Source organism: Astatotilapia calliptera, chromosome 16 (assembly GCF_900246225.1).
Source record: "Astatotilapia calliptera chromosome 16, fAstCal1.2, whole genome shotgun sequence".
Taxonomy (NCBI): Eukaryota; Metazoa; Chordata; class Actinopteri; order Cichliformes; family Cichlidae; genus Astatotilapia; species Astatotilapia calliptera.
The window spans coordinates 750,539-771,746 of NC_039317.1; the positions used below are offsets into that span (position 1 = coordinate 750,539).

Here is a 21,208-nt window from a genome sequence, read left to right on the forward strand (position 1 = left end):
CGTACCATAAGAACGCCGAAGGTCTCCTTTCGCGTTCCTCAGGAACGCCGCGGGACGTGACAAAACGTCGACATGTTACGCCTCGGGAGTGAGAACGCTCTGGTCTTAGCATTTAAGACCGAATGGCCGCGTGTAGTCTGGAAAAAGTCAAGATTTTTTAGACTACTTGGATACACAACACATCAAAATCAGACAGAAAATTAGAGTAGTAAGTATACTGGAGCTGCAATATGGACCATAAGAGAGATTTATGGTATATTATCAGGAAAAATGAGTGACAGATCCACATATGAGGGGCCTGAAAGGCTCTCTCTTTTTAAATACTATAGGAAACAAAAATAAGCAATCTGAGGGTGACGTACTGTTTGGGCAATGTGCAACATATTCAAGATAAGAAGAGGCCTGGTTTTTTCGAGAACTTGTATATAAGGAGGAAAGTTTTTTATTTGATTCTGGGGTTAACAGGGAGCCACTGATGAGAAGCTAATATGAGAACATTATAGCCTCTTTTTCTAGTTTTCTTTTCTCGTTTCTTTTGCTGCATTATTTTGGATCAAGCGAAGGCTTTTGGGGGAACTTAGAACAACCTGATAACTACAGTAACTGAGCCTAGAAGTAAAAAAGGCTTGAACTTGTTTTTTAGAATTACTCTGAAACAGAATGTTTCTATACTGCAGAAATACTAATGCTTTAGACTTTAGATATTTTCCTTTACTTAGCATGTTGAACAAGTAACTGTTTAAATGTGTAATAAATGTTACATTTGAGTATCCCAGTATTATAACCTTTTATAAGCCAAGGCGTGAAAATAAATGAAGATTTTCATGTTGCTGATCGCTGTAAATTATTTTCCTGTCAGACCGTCCTCAGCCACCAGAGGGACCCGTAGAGTTCAACGAAGTCTACAGGAATTACATGGTAATCACCTGGAAGCCGCCTCTGGATGACGGAGGCTGTGCTGTCTCCAACTACATCATTGAGAAGAGAGATACCAACAGAGACCTATGGATGCCTGTCACCTCATCCTGTACCAGAACCACCTGCAGAGTGAGTAGAGATATTTTAAGCACAGAAAATGTTGGAAACAGTGACGAGAAGTGCAAATCTGGGCCAGACTTTTAGTATGCACCTTATATGTAAGAAGATCCTGTGAAAATCTTTGATAAAAAAGTTTGTTCGAAATGCCTGAATTTTTACCATTCTGTTTTTTTTATTCTTTTGTTATCAAGACAATAGTACAAAGGCTTTGATTACTAATATCCTTTCAGGTGCCAAAGCTAATCGAGGGCCGGGAGTACATCATTCGTATAATGGCTCAAAACATCTATGGCATCAGTGACCCTCTTCTGTCTACAGAGACTAAAGCTAGAGACATTTTCAGTAAGTGATATTCACAGAGAACGACACACAAAGCCAGCAAGCAATCCGCTTTTGTGTTTATAAAGTAAAAACAGCATGTAATTGCATTTCATTGTGTCTATTACAGAGACACCAGATGCTCCCAAGCAGCCTCTGGTGAAGGAAGTTTACCATGACTCTGCCCTAATCAGCTGGGAGCCACCTGCTGATGGAGGGAAACCAATCACAGGCTACATTGTGGAGAGGAAGGAGACCATGGCCAACAGGTTCATAAATACATATAACACTAATAATTTAGGGCCCAGGCAATGTTTGTAGGCTTTTCTTCTAATTGCTTTTTCGTGTACTTACACAGCCATGACTGGCATGTCAAAGTACACAATCCAGACTTGTAACACGCTTATGAATTATTAACAGCACATTTCAGCTAGTTGTTAAAGTTATTTGTTTTAGTTGCTGATAATGTAACTACTGCTCTGTGAGTGTGTAATGTTTTACCACTGGTCTTGTGTGGTGGGCACCAGTCTGTGGGAGCTATGTCAAACTCTTTCTTCCAGTGTGTGTGTGGCCTCACAAACTCTGATGCCACAGTCAGCCCAATGCCTAATAAATCAAACTTTTTTAGAAAACTGAGATTAAACCTGTTGCAACACAGCAGTGTGGTAGTTAGCTCTGTCACCCCAGAGCAAGAAGGACCCAGGTTTGAGTTTATTTGCCTGCCTTGTCTTTCTATGTGGAGTTTGCATGTTCTCATGCAAACCATGTGTTGTTGTTTTTTTCTGAGTACTCTGGCTTCCTTTATTCCTCAAGTTAAAAAAATTTATGTTATTTATATTTATATAAATGCATTCTTACAAACAAATTGTTAGACTTCATCTGAATTTTCATTTCATTCCATTCGATTTCAGCGTTTTCAGTGGGAGAAACTCATCCAAGAAGTCACGTTGATGAGCAAGGAAATATTTCTCCAACTGAAAACGCATCGTCAAGATGAACAAAATCAACTTTCTGGAATTTACTTAGCTGACATGCATCAAGACATCAGCCTTTATGTTTCTCTTCTCAGGTGGGTTCGCTGCAACACAGAAAGAATCCATCCTAAGGTGGAGTATTGGGTGACCGACCTCCTGAAAGGCTGCGAGTATGAGTTCAGGGTCAGTGCTGAGAATGAAGTGGGAGCTGGAGACCCAAGCCCACCATCTAAACCGGTCTTTGCCAAAGATCCCATTGGTGAGTTGTTCTCTTACAATTACACTCCATGTTATTATTAGTGGATGTAAATGCAGCACAAGAATATTCCTTCTTCTTTTCCCTAGTGAAACCTAGTCCGCCAGTGAATCTAAAGGCTATCGACTTTACCAAAGAGTCAGTTACCCTGTCATGGGAGCCACCCACCGACACTGGCAGAGGAAAAATCTTTGGATACTTGCTGGAGTTCCAGGCAGCTGGAAAGGAGGAATGGCTCAAGGTGAGGAAGTTACCTTGAGCCATTGAGGCGAGAGATATAACATGTAGACCACCCCTACAACTACATTTAACCTTTTAATTTCTTCATTTCAATTCTAATGTTCTTTCTTTCTTTCTTTCTTTCTTTCTTTTTTATTTCACTGAATTTTGTCAATTTGGACAACAGGTGAACCAGACTCCAGACTCCTGCAAAGAAACCAAGTTTAAGGTTATCAACTTGGAAGATGGTGTTTTGTACCGCTTCAGAGTCATGGCTGTCAACGCTGCTGGGGAGTCCAACCCAGCCAACCTTACTGAGCCGATTAGAGTACAGGACAGACTTGGTGAGTTGTTATTTCAGTATCATAGAATGCTACATAATGCTACATATGTGTGTTGAGGTACTATAGTGTTTGTAGTCATTAATTCTCTCACTTCCTTCTTCTACATCTTTCAGAGCCTCCAGAGTTGATTCTGGATGCCGGAATGACCCGAGAAATTAAAGCCATGGCTGGCACTCATATTGCTCTGATAGCCGGCATCAAAGGTGTCCCATTTCCCACTGTCACCTGGAAGAAGAATGACGCAGAAGTTCCCCCTCGGGCAGATATCGAAACCAACCAGACAGGCACCAAGCTGGAGATGAGGTTCTGCCATCGTGGTGACTGTGGAGATTACACCCTAACTGTGGAGAATCCAGCAGGAACCAAGACTGTCACCTGCACTGTGCTAGTTCTTGGTAAGTACGGAATTATTTGTAGAATTGGATTATTAACTAAAATTCAGTGGTGGTTTGAAGGGACACATCTGGAGCTGAATCGTCTGTGTGGTTTTTAATTTTGAAAAAGTGACTGTGATTAAGCACATTTTATTTTTGTGAGCCATCACCCCTGTGATACAAAGTCAGTTTCATTTTTGTGTCTTCCCCTAATGAAGGATCAGACTTTAGTGATGTTCTTTGTATGTTTCTTCAGACAAACCTGGTCCTGTACAGCACCTCCGTGTGTCTGATGTCAGGAGTGACTCTGCCTACCTGTCCTGGAAAGATCCAGAGGATAATGGTGGTACTCGCATCACTAACTTTGTGGTAGAGAAGAAAGACACAGCTTCCACTCAGTGGGTCCCTGTCTGCTCTACATCAAAGAAACGCAGTATGATGTTGAAGCACCTGATGGAGGGCACGTCCTACTCGTTTAGAGTTGCCGCTGAAAACCAGTTCGGCCGCAGCGAATATGTCGAGACACCAAAGGCCATCAAGGCAATGAACCCACTCTGTGAGTAACAACACAGTGACTATTTATCCTTCAAATTCATCTATATTATTTTGGTGTTGGAAAATTCCACAGATGCTTGTTTAATCATCCAAAATCTTACCTGGCGTAGGGTTTTCTGGCGATGCTATTCCCAGATTATGAACAGAATCAACTTTCTGGGATACTAAAAATAAATTTCCTTAAGCACCAAAGAAAACTGTGTTGCACAAAGAGTGAGTAGTTGAAGCCTGAATCGCTCTCATTTTGCTTTCATCCCTCCAGTCCCTCCTGGTCCTCCCAAAGACCTGCATCATGTTGATGTGGACAAGACTGAGGTATGGTTAGCATGGAACTGGCCTGATCGCAATGGAGGAAGTGAAATCATAGGCTTTCTGGTTGAGTACCAGGAAGAGGGAGAGAAAGAGTGGTATGAATGGAAAACTGTCAGCATCCCTGAGAGTCATGTGACTGGTCTGGAGGAAGGAAAAACCTACCGCTTCAGAGTGAGGGCTGAGAATGCCATTGGCCTCAGCAGACCTGATACCACAGTGCCTATCCTCTGCCAGGAGAAACTAGGTAGGGCAGAAGACAGTATTTGCATGACCCCTATTGGATTTCACATATAACTAATAGCATGAAATTAGTGTTCCAGTTGTTTGTTTTCACCTGAAATTAGATATTTACTTAATAGTGTAGGAATTGTGGTGCAGATGTGTGTTCCATGATAGTGTCTCGAGTGAGTACTTAGAATTAGAGGAGGCAGATGATCTTAATGAAAAAAAGAAACTGTTGATAAGGCTGGTAAACTGGTAAAGTTTGAATAATTTAACTTTGTTTCATATTTGTTTCATATGAGTCTAGTAATGTGAGGTGACCTCTTTTTGCACAGTGCCCCCAATTGTTGAAGTTGATGTTAAACTCACTGAAGGCATCATTGTGAAGGCCGGGACTACCATCAGACTGCCAGCTATAATGAGAGGAATCCCTGTCCCAACTGCCAAGTGGTCCATCGAAGGAGAGGAGATCACCAGCCAGGGCAACATTAAGATTGACACTGATAATTTCTCCACTATTCTCAGCATTAATGAGTGCACCAGAAACCACACTGGAACCTACCTGCTCACTGTGTCCAACCCAGCAGGAACCAAGACGGTGGCCTTAAATGTCACTGTACTCGATGTTCCAGCTGCTCCGATTGGACCTGTCAACATATTGGAGGTCATGCCAGATTCCATGACAATTGAATGGCGTCCTCCTAAAGATGATGGTGGGAGCCCTATAACCAATTACATTGTGGAGAAAAGAGAGTCCAACAAAGAGACATGGGGAGGTGTGAGTTCTGGTAGTCTTGCAACGCAGCTCCGGATCGCTCGCCTTCAGAAAGGAGTAGAATATGTAGTCCGCATTCGTGCTGAGAACAAGATGGGCATTGGTGCTCCTCTGGAGAGCAAGCCCACTGTTGCTGAGCACTCATTCATGCCCCCTAGTGCACCTGGTAAGCCACAATCCTATGATACCTCAGAGGATGCTGTTACACTTGGCTGGACTATGCCCCTAACTGATGGTGGCAGTCAGATCACTGGCTACATCATTGAGCGCAGACACAAGGGAGGAAAGTGGATCCGTGTCAACAAGACACCTTGCAAGGACCTGAGGTACCGAGTCCTGGGCCTCTACGAGGGCAGCGAGTATGAGTTCAGAGTGTTTGCTGAAAATATTGCTGGATTTAGTGGCCCCTCCCCAGTCTCCGACCCCTGCAAGCCCTGCAGGCCCATCACTGTCCCGAGTCCCCCTGTCAATCCTAAAGTTAAAGATTACAGCAGGGCCACTGCTGACCTGGTGTGGACCAAACCTACCAAAGATGGAGGCAGCCCAATCCTTGGTTACACTGTGGAGATGAAGAAAGCTAGCGCTGAAGAATGGAAAAAAGTCAACCTGGATGACTTGATCAAGCAGTGTGCCTACAGGGTGAAGGGTCTGGAAGAGGGTGTGACCTATAGATTCAGAGTCTTTGCTTCAAACATGATTGGAGACGGGGAGCCAAGAGAAATCCCAGAATCAGTCACTGCTCAGGATATTCTTATACCTCCAGAGATTGAGATGGAGGCCACTTGTCGAGATTGTGTTACTGTGCGTGTTGGACACAACATCAACATCATTGGTTACATCAAGGCTCGCCCTGATCCTGAAGTTTTTTGGTCAAAAGAAGAGACTATTCTAGAGAACAGCAAACGTGTTACCATCCTGCAGAATCTTCCTTTAGTCCACCTAAAGATCAAGGAAGCTACAAGGAATGACCATGGCAAATATATTCTGAAAGCTTCAAATGAAGGTGGTGAGGCTTCCCGCACAATCACAGTTAATGTTCTAGACCGACCCAGCCACTGCCAGAATCTGAATGTGACCTATGTCACTAAGGGCTCATGCATGATCAACTGGGAGAGCCCTAAGGACAATGGTGGATCCGAGATCACCAACTACATTGTGGAGTGCAGAGAGCCTAGTATTAGCATGTGGTCTATGATCTCTTCCCACTGCACTAATCGTAAGATCAAGGCAAAGCTGATGGAAGGCCATGAGTACCTGTTCCGTGTCTGTGCTGAGAACAAAATAGGACCAGGACCCTCCGTGGAGATCAAAACTCCTACATTGGCCATGGACCCTATTGACAAGCCCGGCGAGCCTGAGAACTTCAGAGCAATTGACATTGGTAAGAACTATGTCAATTTGAGGTGGCGGAAGCCTGACTATGATGGTGGAAGCCCCCATCTCTCCTACAACCTGGAGTGTAAAACTAAAGATGCGGAGGAGTGGGAAAAACTCAACACCACTACTCTCACAGACACCTTCTTTTTGGCTGATAAATGTGTGGAAAATCAGACGTACACCTTCAGGTAGGTTACTTCATTTCTAATTTGTAATTACTGATTGTTTTGTTGGGTGTTTATCTGATCAGAAATTGTGTTCTGTAAGGGTTATCCAGCTATCTACCTTTATTTACCTTTATTTTTACAATTTGTTATCCAGAGTGCAGACTGTCAGTGAAGGAGGTGAGAGTGCCTGGGTAAAACTTGCAGATATTCTGGTGAGGGAGGAGATCCAGAAGCCTGTCATTGACCTGAAGTTGGCTGGAACACTGACAGTAAAAGCTGGAGAGTCAGTCAGGATGGAGGCTGCTCTGAGAGGAAAGCCCCAGCCTGAGGTTAAATGGATGAAAGATAAGGCTACTGGAGACAATCCCAGAATAAGCTATGAAACTGGCCCAGACTACTCAAAATTTCTGATGACTAAGTCCAAGCGTAGTGACACAGGAAAATACATTATCACTGCCACCAACTCGGGTGGGACTTTCACAGCATATGCCAATGTTAATGTCCTGGACGTTCCCGGCCCAGTGAGAGACCTGAGGATTACTGGCATTGGAGCTGACAAGTGCAGAGTGGTTTGGGATGCTCCAGAGGATGATGGAGGTTGTGAGGTGGACAGCTACATTCTAGAGAAATGTGAAACCAGGAGGATGGTTTGGTCCACATATTCAGCCTCTGTGGTCACACCATACTGCAACGTCACTCGTTTGGTGGAGGGCAATGAATACATATTCAGAGTGCGGGCAGAAAACAAGATGGGAACTGGCCCTGCCATGGACAGTAAGCCTATAACTGTCAAGACTCAGTTCAACAAACCTGGACCCCCTGATGCCCCTGAAGTCACCAAGGTAAATTTTTGTATACTCTCTACTCGGTTTTATTTCAAATTGTGTCTCGTGGAAAACATTTCAACATCTTCAAGCTTTTATAACATAGTAATTAACATAGCTATAATAATTGGTTGTGATTAAAGGTGAGCAAAGATGAGATGACTGTGGTCTGGGCTCCTCCTGAGAATGATGGAGGAAAGTCAATCACTGGCTACATCCTTGAAAGGAAGGAGAAGAGGGCAGTGCGCTGGGTGCCCTGCACTAAGAGCCCAATCTCTGAGAGACGCATGAAAGTAACCAACCTGATTCCAAACCATGAGTACCAGTTCAGAGTGAGAGCTGAGAATGATGTCGGTCTGGGAGATCCCAGTAAACCCTGCAGACCAGTTGCAGCCAAAGATCCTATTGGTGAGTTTGCTGTCACAACTTTACTATTAAGAAGTTCAAGTGGGGGGGTTGTTTTGTTTTGTTTTTTTGTGGTAGAGCTGAAGAACATGTAAAATGCCAGACAATGGGGTTTAAGATTTGACAAGCTTCGTCTTTTATTTCTGCATTCATAATAAGTTTTGTTTCACTGTCTCCACCTACAGAGCCACCTGGTCCCCCTGCAGCCCTGAAGGTGGCCGACAGCACAAAAACCTCTATCACTCTGTCCTGGTCTAAACCTGTCTATGACGGTGGCGCCCCCATTATTGGCTATAGCTTGGACATGAGGCTGAAAAGTGAGGCGGACCCTGAGAATCCCACAGTGGGCTGGAAGAGAATTGATACTCATGGACCACTGGTGCTCACAGAATTTACTATTGGCCAGCTTGATGAAAAGCAGGAGTATGAGTTCAAGGTGTCAGCCCAAAACCAGGTGGGCTGGGGACGCCATGCTTATTTGAAGGAGGCAGTGTCTCCCAAGGAGATCCTGGGTAAGAAGTCATCAGATTCTGTGCCTCAATAAATGTTTTATAGTACAGTAGTCTTGTAAATTTTCCAAAAGCTGATGACACTAAACATTCATTTGTTTTTCATGTAAAACAGAGGCTCCAGAAATTGAGCTGGATGCCAGTCTGAGGAAAGGCCTTTCTGTGAGGGCTGGTTGTCCTATAAGGCTTTTCGCCGTGATCAGAGGAAGGCCTGCCCCCAAGGTTACGTGGAAGCGGTTGGGTGTGGACAATGTAATCCGCCGAGGTCACGTGGACCAGGTTGACACCATGTCCTTCCTTGTTATCCCTGAGAGCACCAGAGAGGATTCTGGAAAATATTCACTCACTCTGTCCAACTCAGCTGGAGAGAAAGCAATATTTGTCCGTGTCAAAGTCCTTGGTGAGAAACAAAAAACGAATGTCAAATGGTGTATTTTCTTTTAATAACTTTTAAACCCGTTTAAAAAGACTGGTCACTAATGAGGAGGCTGTCATGTCTTTGATTTAAAAAATTTTGTCCACAGACACACCTGGTCCGGTTGGCAGCCTGGATGCCACTGACATCACCAAAACAACAGCTCAACTCTCCTGGTTGCCACCAGAGAATGACGGAGGCTGCCCCATCCTCAATTACGTTGTGGAGAAACGAGAGGTTGATAGGAAGACCTGGACCAAGTGCACAGAGGACCTGAAGAAGACTAGCTTTAAGGTCACCAACCTTACACCTGGCATTGAGTATTACTTCAGAGTCATGGCCTGCAACAAGTATGGCATTGGAGTTCCTCAGGACTCACCCAGGTCCTACTTGGCTGTTGACCCAATCAGTAAGTTCCGTGTTCTTCTGACTCTGAATTTAGTCTGTTTTGTTAATTGTTCCTAATCCCTGCTTTGTTTTGGATTCAGGTGAGCCAGACCCTCCAAAGAAGATGGACGTGTTAGAGATCACCAAGAATAGTGCTACACTGGGCTGGCTAAAACCACTCAGGGATGGAGGTGCCAAAATCAATGGTTATGTGGTGGATTACCAGGAGGAGGGTGCACCTGAGGACAAATGGACACCATATTCTGTGGTCAAAGACCTGACTATCGTGGTAGTTGGTCTGAAAGAAGGAAAGAAGTATAAGTTCAGAGTGGCTGCTAGGAACTCAGTGGGAGTCAGTTTGGCTCGAGAGGCTGAGGGAATGTTTGAAGTTAAGGAGCAGCTCAGTGAGTAGACAAGTTTAAAAATTTCCTCATACTAGTATGGATAATAGTAACTGAGACACTGTCATTTATGTAGGTCAATCAAAAAGTTTAAATCATCATGAAATACAGAAGTAACTATTGATATTTTGTCTTCCTCTCAGTGGCTCCGAAGATAATCATGCCTGACATTGTGACAGTCAGAGCTGGATCCAAGATGACGATTGAGGCTATTGTGGCAGGTAAACCTGCTCCTGTCTGCAAGTGGAAGCAGGGCAATGAGGATGTGCTAACCTCTGATCGCCTGTCCATTGTAAAGACGCTGACAACTACCTCACTTATTATAAAGAATGTAACAAGAAAGGATAGTGGTTACTACAGCCTGTCAGCTGAGAACAGTACTGCCAAGATTAATCAGATCCTCAAAGTCATCGTCATGGGTAAGTTAGAACGGAGACTTTTTACACCGCTGGTTCTTGTAAACACATCAGCAGTGCTTTGCCCTGCCTTCCATTATCAACATGTGTGCTGTCTGTGTCTCAGACATCCCTGGACCCCCTGAAGCTCCTTTGGAGATCACTGAACTGGACATGGATGCGTGCACACTGCTCTGGAACTCGCCACAGGAGGATGGTGGTAGCAACATCACCAACTACATTGTAGAGAAGTGTGATGTTAGCCAGGGTGATTGGATCACCGTTTCTACATCTTGCACAAAGACGAGCTTCAGAATGACCAAACTGACACCTGGCAAAGAGTACAGCTTCCGTGTTCGTGCTGAAAACAGGTTTGGCGTCTCTGGGCCTACCTACTCTGAGAAGATGATTGCCAGATATCCATTTGGTGAGCATTTGTATTCTAATATGTATCATAGCTTCCCAACATTACAAGAATAACATTATGTGTTAATGGCTTTTTTCCCCAAAGATCCTCCGAGTGAACCCAGAAACCTGCAGATAAACAAGATCAACAAGGATTTCGTCATCCTATCATGGGAGCGTCCCAGCTCTGATGGTGGGAGCCCCATCAGTGGATATTGCATTGAAAAGAAGGAGAGGAATAGCCTTCTGTGGGTGAAGGCTAATGAGACTCTGGTCAAAGCCACTCAGTACACCTGCACAGGCCTGATCGATGGCCTGGAGTACACCTTCAGGGTGTCAGCACAAAACCAGGCCGGACAGGGCAAACCTTGTAAACAGACAGACTTCATCACTGCCAGGACTGCTGTCGGTATGAACACTTCTTATAACTAGAAAAACATCATAATTTTTCTCACCATTTCACCATATTGTTGGTAAATTTCAGTTAAAACCAATAGCACAAAAATGACAACTTTAAATTCAAAGAGCTCTTCACAACACAACTGCACTTTTATGTCATTCATGTTTTTATTAACTGGAAAAAATATCATATACATCATTTTATGTATGCCCTCTGTTGTTTTTAACATTTCCCAATCAGTTTGTTGAAGCTAGCAAACATTTGATTTTTTAAAAATTATTTTTAACCACGGAATAAAAATGTATCTCCCCTTTTAGATAACGTGCTCCATGTACCAAGGCTAAATATTTAATAGTGATTCAGTTCAGCAGCCCCAGGCCCTTTAATACATGTCAAACAAAAAGATAAGGAAATTTATTTTTAAAATACCTACTTCCGTTACAAGTTAACTAACCAAACACATCTGAAATACAGAAGCCCATTTTAGCCCTAACATTAAAGTGGTGAATTCTATTTTTCTGTCTATCAGTTGATCAATCAGTTACATTTTTTTTTTAATTATCAATCAATCAATGTCAACTCAACAGTAATATAGTAAAGTATATAACAGTAAAGCTAGGGAACCCTTCCTTTAAATAAACATGCTGTAGTTGATTTAATACCCACAAAAACTGAGGAGAAAGCAATTAAATGATTACAGATGCTGCAATTCAATGATAAAATCAGTAGTTTAATTATTCCATGTCAAAATCACCTACACAATACTCCCCACCCACAATCGTCTTTGACTCATATCAGAATGATTCAAATTCTACTTTTTCTGGTTAATATATTTTCTTTTTAATTTCAGGATATATTGCTATATATATTTGCACTCTTTTGCATTCAAGTTCATTCTTTGTTATTTAAACTGTATCGTCTACAACTGTTCATTTGTGGGGGTTTTTGTTTCTATCTAGACCCACCAGGAAAACCCGAGCCCATGGATGTGACCAAGAGCACTGTATCATTAGTGTGGGGCCGTCCAAAGCATGACGGTGGCAGCAAGTTGATTGGCTACTACGTGGAATATACAAAGCTTCCAGAAGAGAAGTGGACTCGCTGCAATGCCAACTGCATGAACATCCAGACAGAGAACTATGTGGTGACTAACCTACAGGAGGGTCAACAATACCAGTTTAGAGTCATCGCCAAGACCGCAATTAACAGCAGCCTTCCATCTGAGCTGTCTGACCCTATTCCTGTCATCGCAGAGAATGGTACAACTCTGCATAGTAACGAAAGTGATACACAAATACAGTCATATACAAATAATCATGAGGGTTTTTTTCCTCTTCTATGCAGTTGCTCCTCGTGTGGAATTAGGTGTTAACATGAAGAACCTGATTGTGGTGAAAGCTGGAGAAAATGTCTTCCTGGATGCTGAGGTCTTTGGCAAACCACTTCCCAAAGTGAGCTGGAAGAAGGATGGAGTACCTCTGGTCCTTGCTGAGGGAATGAAGATGTCCCAAAAGAAACATCTTCATCTGCTGGAGCTATACTCTGTCACCAGGAAAGAGACTGGGGACTACACTATCACAGCTGAAAATGTCAATGGCACCAAGTACGCCACCATAAAGGTCAAAGTACTCGGTAAGCTAAAGTTATGTTAGTTCATTTTATTGTAGTGCTTAAGCTAGCGTTTCATGTTTTGAGAGAAAAAAGCTTATCCTTGTGTTTTTTCTACCACAGACAAACCAGGCCCTCCAGCCTCAGTGAAAATTTCTAAGGTGTTTGCTGACCGTGTTAAGCTGCGATGGGTGCCACCACTTGCAGATGGCGGTTCTGAAATCACTAACTACATCATTGAGAAGCGTGAGACTAGCAGGGCCAACTGGGCATTGGTCACCTCAAACATCCATGGACACATCACTGACTGTTCAGTGGAGAAACTTATTGAAGGACACGAATATCAGTTCCGAGTCAGTGCTGAGAACCAGTATGGTGTGGGAGATCCCATTATGACTGATGCCGTCACGGTCAAGAATCCGTATGGTAAGAAAACTCACTGTATTCTACTTGAGGAGAATGAAATGAAAAAATGAAAGCATGCATGTTTTACTGACTGCATAAAGTCTCATATTAGCTTGACCATGTTTAAATCATTAAAATTACTGTGATTTGATATATAGCTTGACATTTTTTTGCTTAAATTCAATTTTTCAAATTGTGAATTGTGTGACATGGCTAATGTGTAAGTTTTTTATTCCTTTATAACACCATGTTGATCAAAGTTGGTGTAGCCCATCAGAGAATTAAAACATTATCTCTTGTCAGATGTTCCTGGTCCATGTGAGCCACCTGTCATCACCAACATCACACAGAACTCCATGACAGTCAGCTGGAAGGCCCCAGCCAATGATGGCAAGTCTCCCATCCTTGGCTACATGGTGGAGAAACGTGAGGCCACTGAGCTGAGCTGGGCTAAGGTTAACCGCCGACCAGTCATTGATAGGACCATCAAGGCCATTCAACTGACTGAGGGCTCTGAGTATGAGTTCAGAGTAATTGCTATAAACAAGGCTGGTCTTGGGAAACCCAGCGACGCTTCAAATGGTGCCCTGGCTGTTGACCCTGTCTGTGAGTATCTGCTTTAAAACACACTTTCTAAATGAAAGTAAAACGCTTCAGACAACTAATTATTCATAAATAATTATTTAGATCCTCCCGGGCCACCTGCCTTCCCCAAGGTGGTGGACTCTACCAAGACGTCAGTTAGCCTTAGCTGGACCAAACCAGCATACGATGGTGGCTGTGAGATCATTGGATACTTGGTTGAGTGCAAGCGAGTTGATGCAGAGAGCTGGACAAGATGCAATGTGCCGAAGAAACTCCAGGCCACGAAATTCCTGCTGACAGGCCTGATGGACAACACTGAGTACCAGTTCAGAGTCACGGCTGTTAACAAGATTGGCTACAGTGAGGCCAGCGAGGTGCCTGGAAACTACATGCCTAAGGATATTCTAAGTATGTTCCCAGCTGTCTCTGATTCAACACTATTTAGATAAATAATTTCCAAAAGGAAAATTGTTTAGTTTACTGGTTTAATTTAATGGTTTTCTGTGGGGTGTTTCCACTGGAGATCAACAGCTTATGTCTAAATCATTGTTATGAATACGTGTGGCTATTGCTGAATCTCTAAAAGAAAAAAGAATTAAATCAAGAGGCAATATAAAAATCAATCAAGTTAGCTTGGCTTTGAAGGAGAGACTGTGTCAGCAAATACAGTAGTACACCTTATCTCTCATTACTATATCACAGTTTATCACTGTGAAAGAGGAACTCAATTTCATTAAATAACTTTAATGCATATGACATTATGGAGATCAGATTGTATGACTACTAACTGGCTCAGTGGTAATCGAAGAAAATGAAATAACCATTTACCTAATCCAACATAGAATTTCTCATATCAAGTCCAACTATTAGAAAAATTTGACCAACCAGCAATTTGCTAGCGTAATTGAAATTGCTGGTCTGGCCTTTGTGGTTATCTTTTTAATCTATATATTATATTACTTGTTTCCGCTAGCGAATTAACTTTATTAATTAAACATATTGTCAATAATTAGTATCATTCTTGGTGAACTTGATAAACTAAGACTTTCTTGGTATTAGCCAAAATTAACACTTAATATTTTCAGGAGGACAAATTAGCAAAAAGAGAGTACTGCCAAATGGGCAAGACAGATTAACAGAAGAAATAATGGCAACTAACAGACGACATAACAGTTAAGTTAGTCACTGTGATTAATGACCAGTGATGGGAATAACGGCGTTACAAGTAACGGCGTTACAAGTAACGGCGTTACTTTTTTCAGTAACGAGTAATCTAACTAATTACTATTCCTATCGTTACAATGCCGTTACCGTTACTAACAAGAAAATGCGGTCCGTTACTATTTCAACAAACAGACGGTTGAAGCTGTGTTCAGTTTACCGCATCTTATATCAGCTGCAGGAAGTAGCTGTAAGTAATCTGGGCGCTGCAGCTTTAAGCAGCTGCGCTTCCGCGGATGGTGATCACGATCACTGTCTGGCACAACACCTGGAGCACAGGGGGCAAAACAATGGCATGAGTGCTGCTGTTTGACTGAGGAAGAATAAAGTAGTCGTGGTCAATCACATGACCACTTAAAGACAAAGCAACAAGGTGACAAGGCCACGTAAAACCAGAGTCATGATAAACTATATATACGCAGCGTTTTTTCCTCAATACTTTCGTCACGTTTACTGTCTAAGGACAGCACAGCGAACACTCTCTGCTTATGAGCAAACAATAAGAAAAACAAAACAAAAACTGCCCGTTTGTGTTGGTGGGAAAATGCACCATGTGGACCAATGAAAAAATGATATGGCAACATGACATTTGGTTGTTTAGGAAGAGGCGGAAGTTTCAGGAGTGACGGCGAGAGAGAGAGAGAGAGAGAGAGAGAGTTTTGAGATGTGAGAGATTTATGACGTTTAGCGTGTTTGGAGTGTGTAGTTAATGTGTTGTCTTGTGTAGTTAGTGTGTAGTTTGGTGTTGTGTGTCAGAACAATGAGGCGGCTGCTGTCTCCAGGTAAAACAGGAGTGATACACCTGCTGCTGTCAGACCTGCAGGTATCAGGCTGTGATGTTTCCTTTATAGTAGACAGAAATGATGTTTTTGCAGTGGCACAAATAATTTGTGGCATCTTATTGAAGAACAGCTGATTGTTCTGTAAATAGTTTGAAATGGTTATTAAAAAGAGGGTAAAAGGTAAATGGATGCAAATAACTTTGTTATTTGTAAAACATGTGCATATGATTTAAACATTGACAATTTATATTTGCATTTAAAGTTATGAAATATGATTCATTAAAGATGTTTGTGGTTGTTACAGTAAAAATATAACTTTCTCTACTCTGATTTTATGTTTTTTGTCTGATTGTAGATCAATTGTGTTAATACAGTTTGTCAAAATGAAAACATGACTATAAATTCAGACATGTGAGGTTGTGCTGAAAAGGATGAGACCAAACAAAGTAAATAGTTTTTAAAGGTGAAATGTGGAGGAAACATCAAAAGTAGTTAAAATGGCCAATTATACCCTGGATTTTTTTTAAAGTAACACAATAGTTACTTTTCAAGTAATTATTACTTTTAGAATCTTGTAACTCAGTTACTAACTCAATTACTTTTTTGAAGAAGTAACTAGTAACTATAATTAATTACCTTTTCAAAGTAACTTATCCAACACTGTTAATGACCCACCCTTTGTTTCCTCCAGTTGCTCCTGATGCTGAGCTTGACGCTGACCTGAGAAAAGCTTTGGTTCTGCGAGCTGGAGTAACCATGAGGCTCTATGTACCACTGAGAGGACGCCCAGCACCGAAGGTGACATGGACTAAAGTTGATGCTAATTTGAAGGAAAGGCAAGGACTACTGATCAAGACATCGGACTGGGACACCCTACTGATGATTGAGGATGTTAACAGATGTGATTCTGGCAAATATGTTCTGTCACTGGAGAACAGCAGCGGCTCTAAGAGCTACACCATCGTAGTAAAGGTCCTTGGTAAGAATTTCTGGCATATAAAATGTTGAGTACACACACTCCAGTGAGTTGTACTGTCACATGCAATGTAGACATGTAAATGAAACCAAGTAAGTGAAAAACCTTTTCACTGATTTATAGTTCAAATCTATCAAGAGGTTTTTCTTAACCTGCATCGAGCTGAAATACAATTCTTGAAATGGTGGTTTTAAAAATTAAACATTAAATGTATTAAATGGAGTCGAACCTAGTTTTCACCTTAAAATGTGTAAAAAAGTAGAACATATATATGATTATATAAGATATATCAGAAATATCAGCATGAAGAAAGAAAATGTTTTTTTTTAAATAAATATAGAGTGCACACATAGGCCTAATGTGTGCTTTCACTTCAGACATGCATTTGTACTCGTGCTTGTATAACTTTCTGAAAGCTATAAGGCAAAGAAATTGCTTCTCTTGCCCACTTAGATTCTCCGGGCCCACCCTTAAACCTGACTGTGAAGGAAACCTCCAGAACCCATGCCTGCATCACCTGGGATGCCCCACTGATTGATGGTGGTAGTCCAGTTAAGAACTACATCGTAGAGAAACGTTTGGCTGAGAGGAAAGCCTGGACCTGTGTGTCAGCAGATTGTCCTAAGATTTCCTTCAGGATCACCAACCTGGAGGCAGGACAGGCCTACTGCTTCAGAGTTCTAGCTGAAAATGCATACGGCATTGGAGAAGGCTGTGAGACCCCAGGCAGCATCAGGGCCTCTGGTAGTTACAAGATATTTGATACTTAAATTTAAATATACTCATGCTGTATAGCCACTGCATTCATGAGCTCAGACACTATATATGTAGCTAAAAAAACACAAACGTTCAACCTTCGTCCATTTGTCCTTCCTGTGCAGAGCAACCTGGTCCAGTGACAGACTTCAAAGCTCAGAAGACTACAAAGAACTCTATCACCCTGTCCTGGAAGAAGCCCATCAATGATGGTGGGAGTTTTATTACTGCATACATCTTGGAGCAGGGTGAAGGCGAGGAGAAGTGGAAGCAGATCCTGAAAGGCAAGAATACCTCACACACTATTGGAGAACTGACAGAAGGCAAGGAGTATTCTTTCAGGGTCAAGGCACTCAACGAGTCTGGAGAGGGACCACCCACTGAGCTCACTGCTGTTGCAAAGGACCAATTTGGTAAAAATGCCTTCATGCTATTCTTAGTTATACTAAAATTATAATGTTGAACTTTTTAATGATGATTATCCTTTTGAACTTCAGTGCTACCCGACTGCAACTTAAGTGATCTGCACGATGGCTGCTGTGTGGTTAAGGAGGGCAGCACAACACGCATTAACATCCCCATCACTGGAGTTCCAAACCCCACTGCTACCTGGAAGAAGGGCGATATGGGAGTGGGTGATACTGGCCGGATGTGTGTTGAAGCATCTCAGGGCATCACCACCTTACTGATTAGAGACTCCCAGAGAGGAGATGCTGACACCTACACTATAAATGTCAGGAACAGTGCTGGCTCAAAGGACTGCAAGTTCCAGCTGAAGGTGGTTGGCAAACCCGGTATTTGCACTGGACCCATTACGTTTGATGAGATAACTGCCGATGCCATCACACTAGAGTGGGGACCACCCAAAGATGATGGTGGTGCAGAGGTGTCTAATTACATTGTGGAGAAGAGGAGAACAACAGATAACAAGTGGACTACAGTGGCTTCTGCCATCCAGAAGACCACCATGAGAGTGATCAGACTCCATGACGGGATAGAATACATCTTTAGAGTGTTTGCTGAGAACAAGTATGGGGTTGGAGAACATCTGAGGTCTGACCCAGTCGTTGCCCAGCATCCTTTCAGTAAGTATGGCCATTGTCTACTACCACTGTTAATTTACAACTGATTATACTTCAGATCTTTTTGTCTTGTCAAGACATTGTCTCTAATTTTTTTTTGAAAAAGGGCAAAATTATCTCTAGTAATAACATTTAGTGCTCATTATAAGACCTGATGTATTTGTTTTACAAATGTACTTTTAAAATACTAGTAAATGAAATGAAACTATAGCTTTGTTTAGGGATTTTTTAAATCAGTCTTTCTCGTGTAATGACATCATCTGCATTATACTGAACTGATTTTATTACACATATTAATGTCTTCCTCTCGCTTTCTCTTCTTCCTCCAGATGTTCCCGGGGCACCTGCTCCACCAGAAATTGTGAGCATCAGGCATGAATCAGCCATCCTGACTTGGGTTGATCCAAAGGACACTGGTGGTGCCCCAGTTACTGGTAACAAACAGTGATCAATGTACATGCTAAGTATGAGCAAACAGCAAATAACAATCAGTCTGATCAAGTAATTTTGTGTTTTCCCTAGGATATCACATAGAGTATAAGGAAAAGAACAGTCTGATGTGGAAACGGGCGAGTAAGACTCCTCTGAGAGTAAAAGAATGTAGAGTCACTGGACTGACAGAAGGATTAGAATATGAGTTCAGGGTAATGGCCATGAACATGGCTGGCCTGGGAAAGGCTAGCAAAGTAACTGAGGCCGTGGTTGCTCTGGATCCTATTGGTGAGTCCACTGTTATTGGAATCTTTTTTTTGCTCTAATCTTATTCAACTATGTACTGTTTACAGTACTTGTTACCTGAGCTATGGCAACCATGTCTCTTTTTGAAATGTTTTACAACCGTCTTCTCTTTTGTGTCATGTCAGATCCTCCTGGCAAGCCTGAAGTAATCAGTGTCACCAGGAGCACAGTCACTCTGATGTGGACAGCTCCCAAATATGACGGTGGCTACAAGCTTACTGGTTATATCATAGAGAAACTTGAGGCCAGTGGTAAGGCCTGGATGAAAGCAAATCATGTCAACATTCAGGGCTGTGCTTTTACCGTCACTGACCTGACTGAAGGATCCCAGTATGAATTTAGAGTCAGAGCTAGGAATGCTGCAGGTGCCATCAGTATTCCTTCAGAGCCTACTCCGCTTTTGACCTGCAAGGATGAATATGGTGAGCTAAGTAGTAAACAGTTTGACTCGTTTTGGAGTTGACTGTAGATTATTGATTCCCCCCCCCCCCCCCCCTATGTATATATGTACAGTTAGGACTTAAAAATATTTGTCAAAAGTTTGAAATTTTGAGTTGTTGAACGTTTAAAATGTCAACAACTGTCTACAATGCAAAATACAACTTTTTTTTTGTCATCTCTACAGAGCCCCCAACCATCACTATTGACCCAGAAATGAAAGATGGTATAGCCATCAGAGCAGGAGACACAATTGTAATCTCAGCTTCTAAAATTGTGGGCAAACCTCCACCTACTGCAGCGTGGTCCAAGGGAGGACGTGAGTTGAAGACTTCTGACATTGTCACCATCACCAGTACCCCAACCTCCTCTACTCTGGCTATTAAGTACGCAAGTCGGAAGAACACAGGGGAGTACACTATCACTGCCAGCAACCCCTTTGGCATTAAGGAAGAACATGTTAAGGTGAAGGTCTTAGATGTTCCTGGACCTCCAGGCCCAGTTGAAGCCAGTAACATTTCAGCCGAAAAGTGTACCCTGACCTGGCTTCCACCAGAGGAGGATGGAGGCTCTACTATCAAATCCTACATCCTTGAGAAGAGAGAAACCAGCCGACTACAGTGGACCAAGCTAGCTGAAAATGTCATGGATTGCAGACACGTAGTCAGCAAACTGATTAAAGGCAATGAATACATTTTCAGAGTGTCTGCTGTGAACCAGTATGGCACAGGAGATTCAACCCAGTCTGCTCCAGTCAAAATGGTTGATAGTTTCTGTAAGTTTATATTTTTTATGTGGTTTATATCTGTGTATTAATAATTAAACAATAAAAGCAACTTAGCTATAGGATCTTGCAGATCCTTTAAAATAAAAATATAGCTAATAGACATGTCTAATAGTAGTGTACACATCCAGAAAATTTTTTTTTACATATACTATTATATATTGTACACATATTTATTAGTTTCAGATTTAGCCATTCATATATTTTGCCTGTTTATGTTATTGTATTTTGCACAACTCTGTTGCTTGTGAAGCTCGCACACAAGAATTTCACTCGCATGTGCTGTACCAATGTACCTGCACATGTGATGTGACAGTCAAAGTGATTTGATTTGATTTGATTTGATTTGTCCTTCCTGTTTCTGTTTCCCCAGCACCACCAGGTCCGCCCTCAACCCCAGAGATTGATAATGTTAGTAGGAATGCTGTCACCATTTCATGGAAGAGACCAGTACGAGATGGGGGAAGTGACATTAGGGGATACTGTGTTGAGAGGAAAGAGAGAAAAGGACTGAGATGGGTCAGAGCCTGTAAGCGGACTATCCCTGACCTGCGGTTTAAGGTGCAAGGCCTGAGTGAGGGAGTAGAGTACGAGTTTAGAGTCACTGCTGAGAACAAGGCTGGATTTGGGGAGCCAAGTGAACCATCGCGCCCTGTCATGACAAAAGATATTGTGTGTAAGTAAAACTCACAGCAATGTTCTCACGGCAATGTGAATTGTATTTTAAAACTGTAAAACTGCAATGCAGGAGAGTTAGAAAA

At 42.3% G+C, this 21,208-nt stretch overlaps 1 protein-coding gene across 22 annotated transcripts in view; it reads left to right on the forward strand.

Annotated features, from left to right (window-relative positions):
- Positions 1 to 21,208, forward strand: part of ttn.2 (titin, tandem duplicate 2) — a 218,615-nt gene that overhangs the window by 151,753 nt on the left and 45,654 nt on the right. For all 22 annotated transcript variants that reach the window (XM_026144404.1, XM_026144415.1, XM_026144413.1 and 19 more), the window contains 33 exons: positions 860 to 1,047; positions 1,269 to 1,380; positions 1,487 to 1,625; positions 2,426 to 2,589; positions 2,676 to 2,827; positions 2,993 to 3,149; positions 3,263 to 3,544; positions 3,780 to 4,079; positions 4,341 to 4,634; positions 4,948 to 6,952; positions 7,086 to 7,773; positions 7,899 to 8,163; positions 8,346 to 8,672; positions 8,785 to 9,069; positions 9,194 to 9,493; positions 9,573 to 9,875; positions 10,016 to 10,291; positions 10,395 to 10,694; positions 10,779 to 11,081; positions 12,032 to 12,331; positions 12,417 to 12,704; positions 12,804 to 13,106; positions 13,389 to 13,691; positions 13,773 to 14,078; positions 16,365 to 16,652; positions 17,103 to 17,393; positions 17,531 to 17,818; positions 17,903 to 18,490; positions 18,817 to 18,921; positions 19,010 to 19,207; positions 19,351 to 19,647; positions 19,851 to 20,438; positions 20,821 to 21,123. In XM_026144404.1, coding sequence (XP_026000189.1) covers positions 860 to 1,047; positions 1,269 to 1,380; positions 1,487 to 1,625; positions 2,426 to 2,589; positions 2,676 to 2,827; positions 2,993 to 3,149; positions 3,263 to 3,544; positions 3,780 to 4,079; positions 4,341 to 4,634; positions 4,948 to 6,952; positions 7,086 to 7,773; positions 7,899 to 8,163; positions 8,346 to 8,672; positions 8,785 to 9,069; positions 9,194 to 9,493; positions 9,573 to 9,875; positions 10,016 to 10,291; positions 10,395 to 10,694; positions 10,779 to 11,081; positions 12,032 to 12,331; positions 12,417 to 12,704; positions 12,804 to 13,106; positions 13,389 to 13,691; positions 13,773 to 14,078; positions 16,365 to 16,652; positions 17,103 to 17,393; positions 17,531 to 17,818; positions 17,903 to 18,490; positions 18,817 to 18,921; positions 19,010 to 19,207; positions 19,351 to 19,647; positions 19,851 to 20,438; positions 20,821 to 21,123 — 11,286 coding nt within the window. The remainder of the gene's footprint in view (positions 1 to 859; positions 1,048 to 1,268; positions 1,381 to 1,486; positions 1,626 to 2,425; positions 2,590 to 2,675; positions 2,828 to 2,992; positions 3,150 to 3,262; positions 3,545 to 3,779; positions 4,080 to 4,340; positions 4,635 to 4,947; positions 6,953 to 7,085; positions 7,774 to 7,898; positions 8,164 to 8,345; positions 8,673 to 8,784; positions 9,070 to 9,193; positions 9,494 to 9,572; positions 9,876 to 10,015; positions 10,292 to 10,394; positions 10,695 to 10,778; positions 11,082 to 12,031; positions 12,332 to 12,416; positions 12,705 to 12,803; positions 13,107 to 13,388; positions 13,692 to 13,772; positions 14,079 to 16,364; positions 16,653 to 17,102; positions 17,394 to 17,530; positions 17,819 to 17,902; positions 18,491 to 18,816; positions 18,922 to 19,009; positions 19,208 to 19,350; positions 19,648 to 19,850; positions 20,439 to 20,820; positions 21,124 to 21,208) is intronic.